Source organism: Haemorhous mexicanus, chromosome 1 (assembly GCF_027477595.1).
Source record: "Haemorhous mexicanus isolate bHaeMex1 chromosome 1, bHaeMex1.pri, whole genome shotgun sequence".
NCBI classification, from domain to species: domain Eukaryota; kingdom Metazoa; phylum Chordata; class Aves; order Passeriformes; family Fringillidae; genus Haemorhous; species Haemorhous mexicanus.
The window spans coordinates 80,335,040-80,357,005 of record NC_082341.1 but is presented as its reverse complement, the minus strand read 5'-3'; the positions used below and the strand labels follow the sequence as shown (position 1 = coordinate 80,357,005).

General features: G+C 37.0%; 1 protein-coding gene across 1 annotated transcript in view; it reads right to left on the bottom strand.

The window, feature by feature from the left end:
- The window catches only part of RETREG1 (reticulophagy regulator 1), a 64,231-nt gene that overhangs the window by 28,256 nt on the left and 14,009 nt on the right, over positions 1-21,966 (bottom strand). Inside the window, exon 3 of the mRNA XM_059854448.1 lies at positions 20,860-20,890. Within this exon, the coding sequence (XP_059710431.1) occupies positions 20,860-20,890 (31 nt within the window). The remainder of the gene's footprint in view (positions 1-20,859; positions 20,891-21,966) is intronic.

Genomic DNA, 21,966 nt, shown 5'->3' with positions numbered 1-21,966 from the left:
AAACTGCAAATCCTTATTATATTTACTTGGAGGTCTCTCCATACACTGTGAGATAAACAAAGGAAGCTGGTATTAAAAGAGAAGAAACCTTTCATACAAGCATAAATGAAAAATCCTGAAACTGGACCTGCTGAACCTGCTCAGTTCTTTGCTGGGGGATAACACCAGGTGTAACCACAAGCAGTAAGCAGTGTGCTGAAAAAGATGAAGACACCTATTACACAGAAAACATAGTCTGGTATTTAGCTGTACCAAGGTTCAGCATTGGAAAAAAAAAAAAATGGAAAAAAAAATCTTTCAACAGTTGAAGACTAACAAAAGCAAAGATTAAAAGTGCTCAGGAAAATTTTACTTTCTTCATGGAATTCTGCATTTTATGCAGGATTCTCATTTGCACCTGGATGAAATAATTATTGTTAAACATTTTTAAGATCACAAGCTGCATTTTCAGAAAAAAACACCCCAAACAAACAGCATTCCATTTTGACCAAAAAAAAAAAAATGTAGTGCAACATTGAAAAATCTAAACAAGATACCACATGCAAGAAATATTCACTGGGCAGAACAAAGCACATGAATATGTATTTTTAGAGAATCATAAAAAATTGAGTATGAAAGCAGACTGTCAACAGACACCAAAACCTGATTTGTATCAGCAACAATGACTTGTCACTTTAAGGCTTTAGTGTTTCTCACAAAACACACATAATGCTCCCTGGTGCATGACAGTATTTCCAAGTTTCAAACACAAGCAGAAAAAGGAGTTAAAGGAAGAAAGAGACACTTCAACTGCAGCTTTAAAAACAGATTATTGCATTTTAGTCACAGGAAGACTGCAAATCTTGCAGTTTACAAATATGACAGATCATGCTGGATTTTTGTGACAAACAGAGAGGAGCTGGAGACAGGAAGGTAGATCTTACCACTAAGGGTGAAAATCTCAACTGCTCTGTGACTTTTTGGCCATGGAATCTTGTTAAACAGCTATAAAAGAAACAAATGTTTGGAGGACAAAAAAAAGACTAAACAAAAAACCTAAATCCACATAGCAATGATCTCAACCATTTCTGAAGATAATGGAGTATTTTTTCAAAAATTTTCAAGAAACCTCTCACATAGTGTTTCATGAAATTATGTGATTTATTATACTGCATTTCTAGAAAGGGAGGGAAAAAAGAGTTTTCTCCTAGTTCTCATGATCTGTAATTCAGTCAAATCATATTAAAATGCATTTTTTTTTCCCTAGGCATATATGCTACTCAAGATTCTGAAACCTGCCCATCTCCCTGTCTCTTTGTTTGTAGCACTCTGAATCTGTTTCTTCTCAGCAGCTGTTTTCTTTTCCTACTGACAAAAAGATGAACTATATGAAAGGCAGACCATACAGCAAGATACTCAGAGCACATACTGAGTGCACCTATGTCTAAAAAATGTTGATGGAATGCTCACAATTTGCTTAGACACACCATTACTTCAATGCTGCAATCTTCCTATGAACATGAGGATAGGAGCCAGTTTTCCACCTAATTATATAATTTCTTCTTTGGTACAGTGTAACAAAATCTCTCCAGAGAGAGATTAGTGCAACTGCAAGCCATTACTAGATCCAAGCCCAGGTCACCAGTTCTGAATTAGACCTTAGAAGCTTAAGGATGAATAACTGCAGGACTTCAAGTACATTATAATGTAAGCACAGCACACAGTTATATATCATTCTTCATTTTCACTGACACCAACCCTATTCTTCCATCCCAGCACAAAGAGCCAAAGTTTTGATTGATATTCAGAATTGTTAGCCACACATTTTTACATTAGGTATGATTCATTTTGATTCCTTAAGCTTCACAGCCTTTTCAATGCCTGTATACTGGAAGTGAGACAGATGACTAAATGACTGCAAATTTATCAACTTACTAACATCAACTTATCTATTTGTTTGCTTACTATGTGACAAGACATGAACTCTCCAGTGTTTATATGTCTGATGGTAAAATTGTAATCATATTCTCTCCCTTTAAAAAGAGCTTTTTTTCATTAGAATTGTCTTTCTTCAGTCTCAGTGTGGTAGTTTATAAAACTGTGCAGCTGTGGCAAAAGAAAAGATTATTAAATTACCACTAACATGTCTCAGTCTCAAGGCCATATTTTCATGTGATAGAGAAACTAGTAATCTGTATGCTACATCTGTATGCTGCTTTCCAACTCCAACACTTGTAACAGCAAGTTAGCAATTCTGATATACTAAAAGAAAAACAGTAACATGTACATTTATATAAGCAAATTTTTAAGTATTTACAAACTAAAATCAGGGAGAAAATGTCAGAGTGCATGCACTTTAGAATGCACGTATTTGTGTAGGTTGATCAATCAGCTGGTTTAAAGAAAATAGGACCCTGTCACCACAGCTCATATTACATTTTGACCTCACATTATAGCCCTACCAGCTGAAGGGAGAAAGCAGACATAAACCTCTTAAATGCTAACATCAAAACTAGAAGAAAATAGTTCTACCTAGTATCACTTGTGACAACATTGAAGACAGGTAATAATGAGAAGCAGCAGCAAGAGATACATTATACAAAGCAACAGTATGTTTCTCACCATGGCAATTCATATACATACACAATTAGAAGCTGGGTAAGGTGGTTAATTCTGAGTGCACTGATTAAAACAAAGCTAACTTTATCCTGAAGTGACTGGGTAAACCAATTTCTTCACAGAGTTTCTCTGAAGTGAATACTTGTCAAACCCAACCATTCTGCTCTCTTAATATCCAGCCCTCCGTGAAACATGTGCAAATTTAAAGCAATGGGAGGCCAATGCAACACGACACAGCTCCATGGAAAAGGCAGAGGGGCAGCCAAGAATGCAAGAGAGAACTCAGCACTCTCCTGCAACCACACCCACCCCCAAAAAAACTACAGTTAAGTGGCGCCTGGGCTAGTAGAAGTCAAGAAGGGTTCAGACGAGGGATGATGATCAATGAGGACCTGCAGCTTGACCCGTTTGTCAGCAAGGGCACCTGCTGAGTTGTGACTGAGAGGAATCCCCCAAGCTGGCCAGGCGAGCGCTGCCAGAGCACTCAGCCAGAAGGGCAGAGCACCTGATAACCTTCACCCTGCCTGGAGAGGATGACAGGACCCATGGCGCTCTGCTGAGGGGCTGACAGAACCCCTGGGAAGTCAAAACCAACTTCAGGTAGCTAGGCTTTTGTCCCAAAGACAAATTTGCCATTCCCTACTGCTTTACTATTAATTTTTATTTAAATTCAGGGCCTTTCAGAAGGTGGTTCAGAACACAGGTATAGACCATTTGTATTGTACAGCATGACAGCCACTCCTGTCATTGCTAAAACTTCCTTTTCCCTCATTTTTAAAGGGACATCAAAAATGTATAAAAATCCTTTTTTATTAAGCTGTATGAAATACATTTTAAAAGTACAATTTGCTGCTAGAAGACTGAAAAATTAAGCTTTCAATTTAGAAGTTACTTATTTATAAATTTGTACATACCTATATAAATCTGTAAAACACACAATATTTTACCGCAGCTTTTGCTCTTTCCTTTAGAATCTTGAATAAAAATAATTGAACCCATCTCCCTGGATGTTCCGACAGATGTTCCTATAAAGAAGGGAAGTAGGAGGATGGAAAAAACCCCTCTCAACTCAGACTTTAATGCAGTGAGGTGGTTTTTCATATTAAAAAACCCAACAAACAAAACACACAAAAAAACCCTAAATAAAAAACAAAACAAAGTAAACGTACCCAAAATAATTTATTTGGGAAACATTCAGAGCACTTCAAACTCATAATTTTTCAACTGTTTTTCAGGTAACCTGCAGTGTCTTTTGCCTCCTTTCAGTGACTAAGAAAGACTCAAAAGACTAATTTCCATCTGCTAAAAGTATTTGTTACAAAAAAACCTGCACCTCTTCAGTATGTTTTGAGTTTGATTACTGATTGAAGGAAGTAAGTATTTTCCAAGATACATCCACAGGGATTTTGAGCAAAGTATTTGAAACTTTAACAAAAAAATTCTATTTATGTGTCATTTTCAGAAAGTTCTGTTCCTGTGTATCATCATATTGAGTTTCTAGCTGAATTCCCACACTTTGAGACTATTATTATAAAAAATATCTGATTCAGCTAACCAGTTAGGACAGAAGTTGTCAAGGTACGCATTCTGAGAAAATTGTCTGCTCATGGTGAATACAATGGAAACACCTTGAACAGTCCTGACATGAGAACTTCATACATAATTGTTCAAACACATATCAGTTTGTGGTCTAAGGCAAGCTACACATGTTAAGAACAGTATTTTTTAAAGATCAGACATGCAAACCTCAGAAATTGTTGCTCTGATTAATTATATTACTCTGATCTCATGCCTAAATGCATAAAAGCGTGATGTTAAGGTACACACTGACCTTGCAACTTCCTTGGAATGTGGTGGTAGCAACAGTCACTCCATCTAAAATTGAGCAACAGCTATCTCACGTGCCCTTCTCAGATTTCTCAGAGTTTAACACAATTTATATACAAATGCAGATATAAATAGCTACATTTATTACAGTCCTAAAGTGTCACTTAACTGAATAAAAAGTCAATGTTTGGGTACTACCACTACCAGCTGGACTGGGCCTGCCAAAGGCCTATCTAGCCCTGTGCTCTGTCTTTAACACTTGCCAAAACTGAGTATGTGGGGACACCTAAGCAAGAGAATAAAAATATGGGATAATACATAATGATAGCTCCAAAAAAATACAACAGAGCATACAACAATCTGCAGCCTGGGGACTTCCAAAGTCAGAGGTGGTGATTTTTTATTTAAAAGCCTCCAATTAATTTTCTTTAAAAAAACTGTCCTGTAATTTATATTTGAAATCCATCTATAGTTCTAATATTCACTACAATCATGTGTCAAGGATTTCTGAAACTTAATACAAGTTTTTATTTTTCCTCACCTTTCTGCTTGCTATTTTGATGCCTCCTCATTCCAAAAGTGAGAGAGAAAGTATGTTCTGTGTGGTATTTTGAGAGACCTCTATTGTATTTCTCTTTAATGATTCATTTTCTCTTTTTAAAACACCTACTTCATTTACTTGTTCTTTATAAGGAAATAGTTCTGTGTATTTGTTCTACCTTGTTGCTGTGCTCTGGATTATTTTTTCTCCTGTACTGTTTTCTGGAAGGCAGCAGATCAGTCCCACACAGAGTATTCAGGATTTGGACATACAATATGTTTATGAGAGTGGCATGTGACTGTCATTGCTTTTTCCCTGCGTGTCTTTTTTACTGCTACTTAACAGTAGATTTAGTCTGTTGACCAATGCTGGTTTGTGAGACCACATCTGATTCGTGAATGGTTACAGTCACCTTCAGACACTGTTATTTTATATGTGAATTTAGTACTGGTATTTCTGCAAAACTTCACAGTTATCTACACTGAATTTCAGAGGCTATTTTACTGAGAAAGAATCCTGTAACAATCTTCTGAAATTCTTCATAATTGGTCCTTGTCCTAATTTTCTTGAATAATTTGGTACCTGGTCATCCCACTACTCACTGCCTTTTCAAATCCCTTATGAATACATTTGTCAGAATAGCTCCAGCACAAATAGCAGATTTTTTTTATTCACTATGAAATTCTCTTTAGCATTACCTCTCACTATGAACTGAACTACAGTAACCTCAATGGCCACAACTACATCAGTGACCTATTAATCATACTACTAATCCAAGCACTCAGTAAAAAAAGGCTGAACTTCTGTGAGAGGAGCTAGGGAAAATCCAAGCTAGGGAAAGGAAATGTGTGTCATATGGTGCTGTGGCCGTAACACACAGGTTGACTTGGGAGAACACGGTTTTGTGCTACAGCAAATATTTATCTCTGAAAATTTTAATTAAACTGGCCACCTTAATATGTCTGATCATCTGTATTCACTGAGTGCCATGCAGAATGTGAGCATATGTTACTTTCTATTTCCCTTAGTCTAAAAATAAAATACTTACAAGCTGACTAGAATATATTTTCAGTGTTATTTAGACTCTAAAACATTTGGAATATTAATTTAAAAAGTGTTAAAAGCATGAAATATATTTTAGTAAGTAAATATGTAGCATCTCTTCTGTCAATAAGAAATAAGACATGAAAAGGAGACTTGGAAGGAATACCATGTCTGTTGAAAAACAGCTGAGCTGTTCAACTGTATGTTGAAACACCTAAAAGAGTATAATATGTTATTCTGCTGATAGGCTCACATGCTTCAACAAAACTGTGCCAGGACATTCCTTCCTAAATTAGTGACTAATCAGATGCTGGGCTGGGAAGCACACCCTCACATGTTACAACCACCCAGACGTCTGCAACATTAAAAAAACCAAAAAACAAAAAAAGCCCAACTACAACTATATGTTCTTGTGTCCCCTATAAATAATTTCCATCATGTGTTTTGTAATCTAATGCTTGCATTTGGCAAGCCAGATGCAATTAAAGGTCAAAACCTGACTACTATAGAAAGTACCTGACTACTCTACTTCTTCTGATCTTTCTCCTGACTATTACCATTCTAAATATTCTAAGCAAAGATGCTTCCCTCCATATCAATAACTAATATATATTTCTAAATACTAGTATATATTTCTTGTTTCATTGATCACAAATGCTTCTTGCTTCTTTTGTCAAGTTCTCAAAAGTAATCAAAATTGCTTGCTTTTTTTCTTTCTTATTACCTCTCAGAATCTCTGCTGGTCAGAGTGACTCTGAGATACATACAAGCCTCTTTTTCCCAGCCCAGCAGCTGAAGAAGGAGTCAGGATTCTTCTGTTCTCCTTCTCAAGGTTGTTTATTGTTTCTTATCAATAACATTCTTTCTCCCACCTGCCACAGGTCTGTATGGCAGGTCGGGTCGAGGCACACTGGCTGCCCTCAGGGCAGTGTTACCTTTTTATACTAAAAACTACATTTACATTATTTACCATAACTTCGTGATACCTATCACCTATGTTAGAAGTGAGTTTCTACCTTAAACCAATTCAAAAGTGCCACCATCACAGCAGAAGATGGAGGCCAAGAAGAAGAAGAAGAAGAAGAAGAAGAAGAAGAAGAAGACTGGACATGCCCAGATTCCTCCATCTTACCTCCTGAACCCCCATTCTAAAAACCCCAAAAATCTATTTTTCACCCCGTGACAAACCAACTATTATTCTACTTAAACTCTCTTGATTTGTAATTCTTCAAATAAAGGTTGGTAATTGTTTTTCCATGGGTCAAGATCAAAGGCACAGGGGTCTTGGGCTCTGTGCCAAGGTCTCTGAGACCCCCGGGCAGGGGCAGGAGTCCTCCAGGGCAGTCAGAAGAATTTCCTGGGTTCCGACAATTACCCTCAGATGTCCTCTGTCCTTTAAAAATTGTTTAGAATTTGAAAACTTGACAGAAATTAACTCAGTAGGCTGTTAGGAGACCAGCACATTTTTTTGTTGTTGTTTTTGCGGAACAAACCCTACTCTTTAAAAAAAAAAAAAACATATATATATATAGCAAAAGCAGCATTTCTGGCTACAGGAAACAGTTAATAAAGGCCAATATTAAAAGAGGATAAAAGCTACTTGTATTTTCTGGAGAAAAATATCTTTTTCACATGTTTAGCAGAGGACATTCCATTTGCTTTTCACGCAGTCTTTAATGATAATATAAAAGTACAAAATATGGTTAATCTTGCTACCAATTTTTATGGAGCTTTTAATCAACCATCATTAGACTTACATTTAAGAGAAGCCATTCCAAAATGAAACAGTCCCATTTTCTTCTTAATCCGAAAAGGAGTCTCTCTATTTAAGGTAACACTGGGGGCTCCCTGAATGTTATAGTTTATAAATACCCTTTAAGATGACAAGTCAAATGACTTCAGGATTGCAAGTTATCTCTCACAGTTGTTCAACTGTTAAAATGGAAAGTGGTAAGAATAGAATAAAAACACCGATGGCAAAAATATTACATGTGCAATGGAACAAACATAGCACACAGGACATGACCATTTTAACATTACTCTTTTCACTTAAATTTACTCTCTACCCTTTGAAAAGGTCAGCTTTGTGAACTTCTCTCCTGATGAACAATTTGAGGTCTGTCATTCCATTCACACTCTTACACTCATCAAAAATGCAGTCATCCTTTACTTACAATCAGTCTGGTACTTGTTGCAACAATATTGTGCTAGTTTAGGTACTAATTTGATGCAACCCACCTAATTCTATAATAATGTACATTTTAAAATACATTAAAAATAGCAACATTATGTTTGCAAGCAAAACAAATCTCTCAGGCAGGCAAACATATCCAGCAGCTCTGTGACAATCCAACAGGCGGCTTCCGGACTAGGCGGTAGTTACATTAATTTATGGTGCAAGCCTACAAAGAGTTAGAAAAAGGATGTTTCAACTGTATGTCAGGTTTCTGTTCTCTTTTGCAAGGCTTGGTACCTTGGTACTCTAAAAAAGTACTATTACCTGTTAACCAATTCAAACTTACAAACACAATGGTCTGCTAAGGTCTGACTGTCTAGACATCTAACTGTGTCTGCCTAAGCTCTTTGAAGTCTTTGAACTAGAAGAGATAGCCTTGCTAACTCAGAGAATTGCCCTAGTAAACAGATGTCCTTTACAAGGAATTTACTTTTTCCAGTTTGTGCTTTCTGCAAACCCTTGGAGTACGGTATCTCACTTGAAAATAAGGAATTAAAGATTGCACTCTGGTCAGTAACTTGGTGTCAATTCTACTGTATTGATATGAAGCTACTTCTGCATAATCACAAATTGCAAGACACATGGATTCCCACCAAAAATTAGAAAATCCCAGAACACGGAATATTTGTTCATAAATCTGTGTGGATTAGGGATAAATATTCAGGGTGAGACCAGACAGAGGCAGTGACCAGTTGTTCTGTTCAAAATGATGTGACTGAATCCAAGTCATCTCCTTTCCCTGTCTGAGCTGGTGGGGAAAGCTGTTGCCACCCTTCAAGAGGCAGTTCTTGTAACTCGAACCTAGTAAGTTCAACACATGAGTTGAAGTACATGACATTACTTTTTGGCTGACATTTTGTAAGACTATGTCCAAGCCTCTTGGATCCTTCAAATGGAAGGATCTTTACTTAAGATATGAGGGGTCTTTGTCACTTTCTACCGCATACACTCAATTCCAAGTTTCACTTTCTTATTGACAACATACCTGTCAATCACACCCCAGGAGAGGTTCTCCGGTAATGCTATTTAGGCTGGCAGCCAAATTAAGAGTGTATCCTTCTACACCCTGGGCTGAAGCATTCTATTTATAGCAACAATTTGTAAATAGAAACAAGTTTAAAAAAACCAAAACAAAACCCAAAGCAAAGTATTTATGCTGAAAGTGCAGTAATATTCAGAATTGACAACAATATGTAAATGCGCCTGCCATTACCGACAATTTCCAAGCAACTTTGAAAAAAAAAAAAAAAGGGAAAGAATAACAGATGGTATGGTTAGTATGAAAAAGCTGACCTGCTCAAGAAGAGCAGGAAAACAACATTTCATTAGATTCAGGAGGTAACCAGATATTGCCCTTTTTAATTCATTTGATACTCTCTGTGGGGTGTTGCACTCCACAACAAGATTAATTGCTTGCTTCACAAGAAGTCCCTGAAAACAGAAAAAGTAATCTGAGATGGATGGTACCACCACAATTCCTCTGCAGTTTTTCAGATGGATTTTCTCTACAGAGATGTTCACAGACTTAAGTCAACCCATGAAGATGGGATAGGCAAGTATTTTAAGAGAATCTTGTAGCTTTCATTGTATGACCAAAGTGAGGCCCACATCTCAAAACAGAAGAGAGTATGGTTTGTTTTCCCTGTAATTAAGATTTTAAAAGCATTAGTTCAGTTGGTAAAAAATACTGGTGTCAATATTACTGTAAAAGTAAGAAATATGAAAGTATTAAGAAGTGAAGGACACCTCCAGACTCCCTTGCTGAAAGCTGGGAAAACTTGCCAAACAGCAGGTAATCACACCTGTTTGCAAACACAAGTCTGCAAATTCACATGCAGCACTTGCCATACTTGCTCTTGTCTAAGACGCAAGAGTAGATCTAAGCGCTTCTTACTGAGAAAGCACAAAGCTGAGACAGGGACAAGTGGCATGGAAGAGCTTCAGAGTGACACTAATGGTTTTAGCAATTTTCTACTTGTGAATCCCTGGTTTATTTCTCCACTCACCTCCTTCTGTGCCATTTTCTGTATTTGATTTATAACTTTTCTTTACAACTTTCCATTAATTCCATAATTTTTAAGAAGTTCTTTTATTTTCAAAGTGCTAGAAAAAAACTGAACTAAAAAACTCCTCAAATACCTTCAATTCTACGAATCTTCTCCCTAATGTTTGGTTAGTGCTGTGATCAAAATAAACATTCTATCATTACAATAAACACAGTGACAAAAAAAAAAAAAAAAGATGTGAGAAAGCTGAGATGATGGCAGGCAGTAGTGGGGAGGGTGCATTTTTTTCCCCTGTGATGACAATATGGGTGGCACATGACACATCAGTGAGTATGTCAGAACTGGGTCAGCTCAGAATTAGCAGCTCTCAGGTTATTCACAACAGGCAAATCCACCTGTCTGTGCTCACAGATGCCTTTAACAAAACTGCATTTTAGACAAAGTGGATCCAGAAGCAAAACACTCACAAATAACTGAACAGTTACTGCAGGCCTATGCTTTAAAATATCAAACATGGAATAGAGCTGGCTTTACTATATGTTGAAAATTGCTGAAGAAAAAATGCCCTATGTTTAAACAAAAAATTATAAAAAAGGCTGTACATCCATCCTCCCATCACCACAGATTATGATCACATTTTCCAGCTGAGTGTAGTATTTCATTTTTACCAATGTGTAACAAAGGAAATTCATTACTGAGCCACTTTTGCACAGAACGCAGCACACCCTGCAGTTTGCACAGACTGCACTTATGGCAGGTATTTATTTCACACATTTAATCATGGATGCAGAGACTTCACTTGAACAAAGTATTACAAAATTAAAAAAAGAAGTATTTAAAACTTAGTTTATTTAAGTATAGTAAAAATACACATCTCACAGTACCCAGATGCTTTTCTTCCAGCATGGAGGCAAACTGGCAAAATCAAAGAACCTTTTAGGTTGGAAAAGGCTTTCAAGATCATCCAGTCCAATCACAATGCTAGGTATAAGGATCATTTGAAACCTCCACATGAAATTTCCTTGTGTTCGTCCATGAAATTAATCCTTCTGGCTTAATAGAGGAATAATGTTTGTTTATCCCTGAGAAGATACAAACAGAACATGCACGCACCCCAAAAAGCTTTCAAACAATATGCTTAGAAATTATAACTGAAATCACCTGTTTGTGAGATTAGCAAGACCAAAAAACAGCTGTCAAATCAGACTTCATTAGGTGTTCTTTTGAATTTTAAATTTTAATTAAATATTAGTGTAAGAACACTTCTGTTCCAGAACAGAAGAAAAAAATTTCCCAAAAGCACACCACAGTAGTCTTCCAAATTATTCCTTTGTATCTCAGTACTGCAACACCAAAATAAACAATATGGAATGCTTTCAGAACTCTCTATATAAAACTAAAAGTTTAAAATAATTCTGAATAATTTTGCTTACAACTACCCAGTGGGGTACAGGAAAGAACAGGATTGTGGGACGAAGAAGTAGAGTAATAAATTTCTCTAGGAATTACAGTTTAGGAAGTAAAACTAGAAAAAAAAAGGGCTACCCAAGCAATTTTAGATCAACTGCTCTCCCTTGGCTATTATTATTATGAGCAAGTAAGTAACAAAGCTAAGAAGCTGTTAAAGCAGTCAAAGAGGATTATTCAGCATCCAAAAAAGTAAAAAGAATTTCTTTTTATAAAAAGTACACAGCCTGTCCTGAAGATGAAAGCGTACATCCTAACTGCTACAATGCTTTTGAAATTCTGCTATATGACACTTAAAAGCAAACTGGAAAAAACCCCAGCATATATGCAATCTCCATAACTTCACATTTAATTGAAAAGTTATACCAAAGGGCAAGGGCAGAGTATTAGAAGTGCCTTGTTATATGAGACTGGTATGTCCTTAACATTTTCATTCAGTATTTGCCTTAATCCTTCAGATGAGTGAGTTGCAGTACCCCAGCAGGAGTTTCAGACACAGCAAAGGACAGAATTAGGGTTCAAGACATATAGGAGCTCAGACTGGGAAATGGCACAAAAACAACTACCCTAACTTGTCAGGAACATGCTAGAGTTGACAAGGCAAGTGCATAAATGCAAAATGGGAAAAAACTTATTAAACAAGCAGCGCAGTGGAAAAGGATAATGTTTCTACTTGAGTTATTTACTAGTTCTTAAAAAAAAAAATCTATGTCTGAGATGCATTTACAAGACATTTACCATACACAGCACCAGTCATGTCTTTTACATGATACTGGTGTTTACTGATGTTGCTTAGTTTGAACATCATGCTCAGAGCAATACAGATACTGACACACGAATGATGACAGTTTCTGTAAATATAACTGGGTTAGAATATATCCCTGTATAAAAACAGTTAAAGCAGCTCCAGTACCATTCTGCTGGTCCTTTGTTTCTGCCCTTGCTTCTTCAGAAGTTGCTCTTCTTGCAGCCAAGATAATGTTTAACCTTTATGTTTAACTAGTAGGGACAGAAGACAAGTAAGGCTTACAGAAAGAGGAATGCAATATTTTTTTGGTAATTGTAAAGAAACGGGATGATTCCAACATTTTCTCCTCATGACTTCTGTGCACCCTCCATAATGAAAGGTGAGCTGAGCTTCTGGGGACAAGGAAGAGAGGAAAATGCCTTGTGATGGCAAAGACAGAATTGAGATATAACCAAATTACTAGAGAATGACAGAGAGTAGGCCTGACTTCATAAATTTGCAAACCACTCTATGTGAGAAGAAATTGGTTATGTGCACTACATATAATTTCTGGCAAATATAAGAAAAATGACAAGCCAAACAAGCCAACTATTTCTACCAGAGATACATGGCACCTACAAATGCTGTACAACATCCCTCATTTCCCCTCCCCTTAAACAAAAAAAGAACCAACCAACTACCAACCTTTTCCTGCAATTGTATAAAAAAAGGTATTAAACAGTTTTCAGACTAAGTGTGACACTTTTGCCAAAGTTACAGGATTTCTACAGAATGACTGTTTTTTGCTCCTGTAAGAAAAACTTTACCAGTATGTTTATTTTATCAGGTATCAGTATAAAGCAATCAAACCCAGCAGAATACATTACTTGGAAAGGTAGCTAACAGCTTGTAAATAAGTAGCCAGAAAGAAGAAATAAGGTCACACAATATTAAAAAAAAAGCCAAAAAATGAAGCAAGAGGTTTTTGCAATGTAGACAATTCTTTCTGCAATCTGCAGAAGGTTTGATCATTCATGTGTAAAGTGCCTTTAGAAAAAACCCCACCACACATATTGCTGCCTATCTGAGTTGTAGCAACACATTCTATAAAACAAAGGACAATTACAATCTGGTATTTGAACAGTACAGTGGTTACTGAAAAAGTATGAGTTTAGGCTGCAAATAAAACTCAATTTCCATTTGCTTTCCACAAGTATGCATTCACTTCCTGAAGGACTGCAACAGCTTTTATATATTAAGAACATTTGGGAGAACCATATTTGAAGCAGAATTGTTAGAGGTATGTTATCCAGCCATATATATCTTCCAACACAAACTCATACAAATTTATGAGGCAAAATGAACAGAACAGCAACCACAATGAAATACCATGGCTGGAAGTCTTTGAATACTCCAGATGCCTTCAGACTACATTGAAATAACTGAAGAAGCAAATATTTGCTCTCTGGAGACTATTTTTATTTATTTATCTGTTAGACTATATTCTGCCCTCTGCCTTGCTGTAGGTCCACAGGAAGTATTTTCTTCAGTCTGTTACCAGATAGTGTAGTTGTGTAAGGTCATGTGAGGAATGGATCCTGTCTGGATGACCAAAGCAAGACAAAGAGACTGCGCAACAGAAACTGGAACTGATGGTGCCGTGTTTTGGTACTGACTGGCCCACATGAGTGCCCCTGGCTCACATTACATTTTTTCCTATCTATAACATCAAGGAAATGGATTAACAAGTGTATAACAGACACACTTCTGCTACAGCCTTGATCTTGTTGGAGTTCCTAATGGAAAAAGACCTCTTATTTCTTAATCCACTCATCTGCAAAGAAATCTCTTTGCAACACCCTGAAGGACAGGACTTTTATTTTGAGATACAGTGAAGCAGCACATCCTTGGTCTTGGTCTCAAGAGTGATCTGAATACACAATCATACTGTGCCTGAGACTCATTTCAGAGAAACTTTATATACACAAAGAGATAAATAAACCAAGTTCTCGTGCCCTGCAGTTATTACTGCTGTGGATTGGTATTCCTGCGTGTTGTGCCAAGAGTGCAAGAGTCAGTTTCTTATTGTAGCCACAAGCAGCAGTCAGTGGCATCTCCAAAACAGACAGGCCTTCAGATCAACAGGGAACAATGACACAAGGGGTGTAAACACCCTCACTTGTCTCACCACCCTAGGCTTCCTGTCTATATTCAAGGGAAACAAACAGTCACCATTAAGACACAATATACCTGACCCACCTACAGACATTTGTTTGGGAAGAGGTAGATCAGGATATATATCTCAAGAAGTATTTAAAATCTTTCTCCATTGATCATGAAATCAGACTAAGCAGACTACGTCAGAAATATTCAGGCACATGACTTGCAGATTGTCTTAAGCAAACCCAGCAGGCAAAACATATGTAAATCAGAGGTATGTAAAGCCTCTGACATAATAAACAAAGCATGATAATTAGATGAAAGGGGCAATTGTTTCATTTATATTTGGGGACAACACAAAGAGTTTTTCTCATTGCTCTCAGTGACATATTAGGAACAATTTTGCACAAATGCATTATGGAGTTTTTAGAGTCATGGAGTTACTAGATTCAAAAGATAATTTTTGTTACGGAGTTAGATTCAAAAGCTTAACAGCCACACATTACATGAAATCTGTCAACCTCTGAATGGTGCTAGTTTAGAATACTGTTCTTCAGAACACACTGACCACTGTAATGCATACAAATGTCTATGAGCTGGGCTGATGCAACTGTGAAACCAGTGTAGATCAAAAGATGAATTCAGATCTGGAAAAGCTATGGCCTGAATTTGAATCTGATCTGTCACATGAGCTGACCCAGTAATGGATGTTGTTACCTACCAAACAGTAACGCTCTCCTGCAAGTGGGCAGCAACTCTGATGGCTCTGGGAGTCCACAAGTATCACCACAGCTAACTCTCATAAAAGGAATCCACAAAGAAGGGACTGGAGGAGGGAGGTGGTGAGGAACAGGAATGTCCTGGGCTTAGAAAATAACCTCTGTGTGTCAGTTTGTAACCTTCTATCAGTGAAGGCTATTATTTCAGAAATATCCCATTTATCTAACTACCGAGCTTCAAGAGCACTTCAATATTAACCATGGTTTTCAACATCAAGTCCTAAAGTGCTTCAATAAAGACAGCTGCCAGTTAAAAGCTTCCACCAAGAAGTGTTCTTTTTCTCTTGTAAATGTTACTGTTTCTTCTTACAAAATTGCAAATCTTCATTGACCCAATCACATGAGCAGCAGTGGATTAGACATGCTGTTCATGGTGCTGCACTTGCTTATTTTTCCTTCCTCTTGGGAGCAGAGGAGAAAATGTGCTTTGGGAATAAAAAACCCCTTTCTTTCAAACTACAGGGCCAGGAGAACCCTTTCAGGATTTATTTCCATAGTCCAAAGGATTATATCCCAAACATTCAACGGTTAATAATCCAGTAAGTACTACACACCTACTGCAGTCTGTGGCAGAAGCAGCCATTAGTGCAGTAGGGAGCTTAACACCATGACTGGTCAGGCAAGGCTCTTCCCAGAATTCCCAGGTAGCTTTGATCTGAGAAAATGATAAAACATAACAGGGGACTGAAAACAAGCTATGCAGAGCTGCTGGTCTTCAGAGCATTAACTCCTTTCTTTCTGGCTTATTCTTTTCAGTCACTCTCTGATGGCCTTTTAAAAGGACTGTTGCTTAGTCCCTTCTCAGGCTGCAACTAGGGTTTTGTAGGTTTGCTATAAAATAATAATTCTGTGTTAATATTAATTTGATCTTCTTAAGTTTGACCACTAAAGAAATGAAGGTGTGCTACAATTACCGTGGATATTCTAATACATCTACTGACTTAAACGTAACACCACACTGACTAGAGAAGCTCCAGATTTCAAAGAAATCTCACTCGAATAGGAAGAAATAAAACAGCTTTATAATAAGGTAGAGTAATTTAACAAGTGACCTTTTCCAGTGCTCCTTTAAAAGCTGTCACCCATTTTTAAAAAAGGCAAGATACCTGAACAGCAGTTCCTCAGAAACAGAACTAGATTTGGGGGGAAAAATGTGCTACAGTGCTACCATCCCTAAGGAAGGTTTAACTTATCTTCAGTTTGAAATTTTAAAATTAAAATAGTACTAAATGACTCCATTAGAAATACAATCACAGGTCTTCCTACATATACACATTTTACATGTGAGGCAACAAGCATTCTGCATTTAAGTTATGGCCATGAAAAAAGTAATGCTATTCTTGCTCTGACTAGTCAGCAGTGCTCAACAAAGATGAAGGAGAACCAAAAACAAGTGCCACAAATTAACAGCATTTTCATTGAAGTACTTCAGTCTCTGATACTTGGAATGTACATGCAGCAGACGAAATACACAATGCATGTGAATGTTGAAAAAGTGCAAGTTTCAGAACAGTCACGGTAATTCACCCTCCAACTACCAAAAGTTTACCATTTCACTATAAAACTCATCATTTGGTTTTGGTGCCACCATTTATGAAACATTCTACTGTGCTGGTGACTGACTGATAGATATTAATTTTCAAAACCAGAATCACATAACAAAAAGGTAGGGCAGGAAATGAGTCTGTTCAGATAATTTTGGTACTACCTACACCTGTTTCGACAAACCAGTCTGTGTGTGGCAGTTCTGTCAGGCACTAGAATTGGTCAGTTCTGCAGTTAAAATAGCTCTTAGCACATTTTTGGCAGATGCCAACTAGCACCTGCCAAAGCAATCCAGAGGAGTTTCAAAGTTGGCACAGGCTAGAAATCCTTTCCTGGCTGCACACAGCCATTCTGCATGGACCTTAAAGCAGTTACAAACTATGGATGCAGGGCTGTGGGGCCAGCATGCCAAAGAAAAATCATGCAGAATCATGTAATTTATTAGAATAGGCATTGTCTCTCACTGAAAGTATCCCAGATCTACCACATTTTTTTCTAAGTAAGTTACTTAAGAGCCAGTGATTCTCTGCTGGATATGGGGATATATTTGGCACGTCTTGCTCATATATGATAACATGAAAACAGTTTTTCATATCCAGCTTTGAGTAAAATGAAAAGGAACCATGCACTCAGCTTCAACATCTTACAGCAGTTCTTTCAATTTCAACACAATCAACAGGCACATTTACAGGAGCATTCAGAAAAAGAAAAACCCACCCAGAGTGCAAACAAATGCAAAGTCTTTCTGTGAACTTATAAAAGCTATAAATGAAAGGCTGGGTGCAACAGTTGAAATTTCATTTTGGTTAAACGGCGTCTCTTAAAGCTGCCTTAAGGCAGAGGACTGTGAAGTGTCTAAAGCAATATCTATTTTTAGGGAAGGCACACCAGAGCCAGAGAACTGCAAACCACTAAACACTCATCTCTGCTGTGTGCAAACTGTCAGGAAAACTAACAAAGGGCATGCATGCCTGTCCTAATGTAAGCTGTAAAGGACGTCGTATCACAAACCTTCCGTCCTTTCCAAAACTGAACCTGCTTTTAGATGAACAGTGATGTCCATAAAAAGTCACCTGGATTTCTGAGAAGGCTTTCAACAAGGTCTCTCATCAAATGAAATGCTTTTATGGAGCATAAGAAGCCATGACAAATGAAAGGAATTAGACAGAGACCAGCTGCAAGGATTAGCAGAATTTAATCAAGTATCACATGATTTCTTGCAGAAAAGGCAGATGAAATGTGAAGAAATTAAAAGATTAAAAAAAACCAAAAACTCTTAAAGTCATATAAGCTTTAAGCTTTACTACTCAGGACATTACCTTGAAGTCACTATCCATGAAAACATGGATCCATGAAAACATCATTTCAGAGCTCAGTAGAGGTTAAAAAAAAACTCCCATCAAATGCTGGAATTTATTATGAAAAGAAGAGAGGGACAATGTACAAGGATCTCCCTGAATGCTATTTGTAATTCTGTCTCTGCAGCAAAAAGGAGCACAGAAATAGAAGAAAAAATGCAGAAAAGCCCAATGAAGACATCAAAACTCAGAGAATCTCTATTTTAGAAAAAAGTAAGCAGTCATGAACTGAAGAGAACAGGTCAGGACAGAAGTTTATGAAAGTCACAGCTTGCTGGAGAATACTAATAGAGAGTAATTGCTCAGTATTTCTTCCAACAAGAAAAAATGTAGGAAGAGCTTACAAACTATTATAGGGCAGTAAACAAACAGAAGACTGTTCCCAAAGCAGGTGGTTCAGCTGTGGATCTCTGTGTACAGGATGTTGCCAACAACAAAAGTTTCTAATAACAAAAGCAACAAGAGAATTTCACGGTAGGTCCACCTAGAACAGCTTTGGAGGGGGGGGTGGTGGGGGTAAGGTTCAACTGGAAGCTGTTGGGAAAGTACACCAAGAGAACCTTGCAAGCTTGTCCTGCTTTAATGCAGGACATTACCCAAGGTCATGTTTCTCCTGGCTGGATCCCTTCAGAGAGCAGATTCTGGGCTAGATGGACACATACAATGCTTGTATTATATTACCCAAAGGCATGAGCTATGGTGAGCTCATCAAATTCTCTTTTTCACTCCCTGCATTGTCTCCCCACAGAACAGCAAATCAAGTCCAGCATTCTGAACAACTGAAAACCTGAATCCAAGATATTTAAACTACTATTTATAGTCTTTTCATTAAAATCAACTATTCTAGTTTGGTGACCTGATGAACTGAGTAAGAGAAGAAAAATTTATCAGACTGCAGAATTATTTTTCATGGAAACAATAGGCAGTCAAAAACCTATGTTTCCTTTCACTTCACAAGCAATTTGGTTTTCTTTGCCTTCTTCATCTTGAATGTAAACAGACAGGTAAAGTCAGATTCAAAACCCTGAAAGACATTAAATTTTATGTAAATTTCTCTGGCAAATAACAGAAAGGAGAAATGAAATATAAATCAAAACTAACCTACCGTGCCACGGGAATGGCTTCTCAATTAAATTTTTTGAAGCACTGCCACTCTATACATGAAATAGCACTAGCTATGGTAAAAGCATTTTACTCTGCTCAGTTTATAAACTAAGTTGTCATCAATTCCATATAGCTCCATTTTATGCTTATGAGATTTCATACCTGTGGAAGTTAAGAGGTATAAAACTGAACAGAGGCTGCACATCTGAACTGCCTTCTGCAATTGCTATGACATTGATATCTGTCTCTAAACAACAAAACAAAAGAAGAAAACTCAGCATCTTCCCTTTTTCAACTCTGCATTACTGTTTCTTCAGTGTCAGGCTATAAAACAATAGTGTAGTAATGGATATGCTTTCAAATTATGTCAGATATATAATAAATCCTGGTGGTCTGATCAGAAGAATAATGCCTTAAATATGCAACCTTTTGTTCTGAAAATGGATTGTCTGCAAATCATTTAGACATTGATTATACTGCGGTTGTGCTTAAGGAATAGTATTCCCCAGTTCAGTGTTCCCACTGAAACACTCCAAACCACACACTGCTCACTCACTCCCCCATCACCCCTTCCCCTGTGGAGGGCTGGACAGGAGAACTGGAAACAAAAAAGGTAAAGATCATGGGTTGAAATAAGAACAATTTATGGGAAACAGCAATGAGAAAGAACAATAAACAGTAACAGTGACAATATCAGTGCACGTGGGAGGTGAATGATTCACACACCATGTGTAAACTCCCGACCACACCTGACTGTGCTGCCACACTGTGGGACCTGGAAGGGACTCCTTCCCTCACCCCTGGAAAATGAGGAGAGGTGCTAGAGAATAAAAAGACCTTTGAGTCCTGGCCACACCCCTTCTGGCTACTGCAAAAATTAACTCTGTCTTGGCTGGAACCAGGACAACTGCCAACAAATTAAATAAATTATATACTCTACAGTAATATGACATAAACATTTTTCTAAGACAGGCAAGTCAACAGGCTTCAAAATTATTAATTTCTATTCACATGGATATCAAATTATATTTATTCGCATTTATAATGATCAATTACTTATGCTGACTTAAAGAGAAATCCCAGCCATCTTACCTACTTCTAGTCAGCAGCACTGGTATAAGTTCTAAAAGTTCTATAAGTTGTAAAAGTTACCTCCTTGACCAACACAGTATTATTCTGCTTTACAAAGAAAGCACTAATTCTCAGAAAACACAAAGCATGATAATCCCAGTGTAACAAAAAGCATTTCTAGAAGTATTCTGATATGTTACTATATACTTTAATATAATTCAAATCAGAAGGAAAAAATTATTAAAAATCATGAACAAGCACTAATAAACTTAGAAAATATTTTAGGATCAAAATAATTCAGAAATTTATTAGAAGAAAACAGACTTTTAAAAAAATCCAGGCCAACTATAAAAAATAAAGTAATAAATAACCATGCATTAAAAATAAAATACCTACTTGCCAGTGATGGTCCTCCAAAGCTGTGCACCTGCAATTGTAAGAATGTAAGATGAAACACAGTGCACTAAATCAGAAAGAATGTTATTATTTATTCATAGAACATATTCAGAATTGGGACAAAATGACTAAGGAATTCTTTGTATCAGCCAAACAGGAAAGCTGTATCATCTTACAGTAACAGTTCTTGAATTGCTTTCTGTAAACTTAACATACAGTTAAAATCACTATTGGAAAAAGTCAGGATCCTCTATGGCTACATTTCCACATGGAAGGATGCAATGAAGATGATAACATAACTTGAACATGATCATACACTCTACTTCTACACACTGACAACCACTCTACATTCTTCATGAACCTGTAATAGTCTTGCCATCTAGTGGCTGGCTGGAAGTGTGAAGCAGTTACATGGACGTGATATACTGGGAAGAATTTTTTCTGCTTCTTGGAGTGGCACTTCATTGATTTCTATTCATTACCACAAGACTCCTACAGTATTACTTAGAGGGCCTGATTTTTCTTAAACTCTGTCTACAATAGCATCAAAGACAATAGTAAAATAAATTAGTTTACTACAGTAAATAATTATTGTTTAAGCTAGGAAATAGAGGTCTTCCTAGCCTCATCTCATAAATGAATGGTTAAATACTCACACAAACATGAGATTGGTACATCCTGAATTTGGTCACTACAAAAATATTATTTACAGGTACAAGTGAATTTACCTAAATCATTGCCCTCCAGCTAGCAAGGTATTCAATATTTGTGGTGATTTATACAGCACAGAGCTTAAAATAACAAATTCTTCTTAGCTTTTAAAGTTGGCCTCTGGGCTTGTAATACTCAATCAGGAAACAGAACGGTAACCAAGACTCCCGGAAAAGGGAATGACAGTAAATCATCCTTCAGAAAAGGTAGCAAATACCTGTTGTAAATAAGCAGGGAACAACTGGCCTTGGCAGTCAGAAATTAAGTGTTAGTAAATCACAGAGGAATATCTTGCTTCTCTGACATCTATTTCCTACTTTTGTTCTATGTTCAGATGTTTTCAAACACTTTGCATGGGATTTAACAATAAATAAAAGGCAAAATAAGAATCTTGAA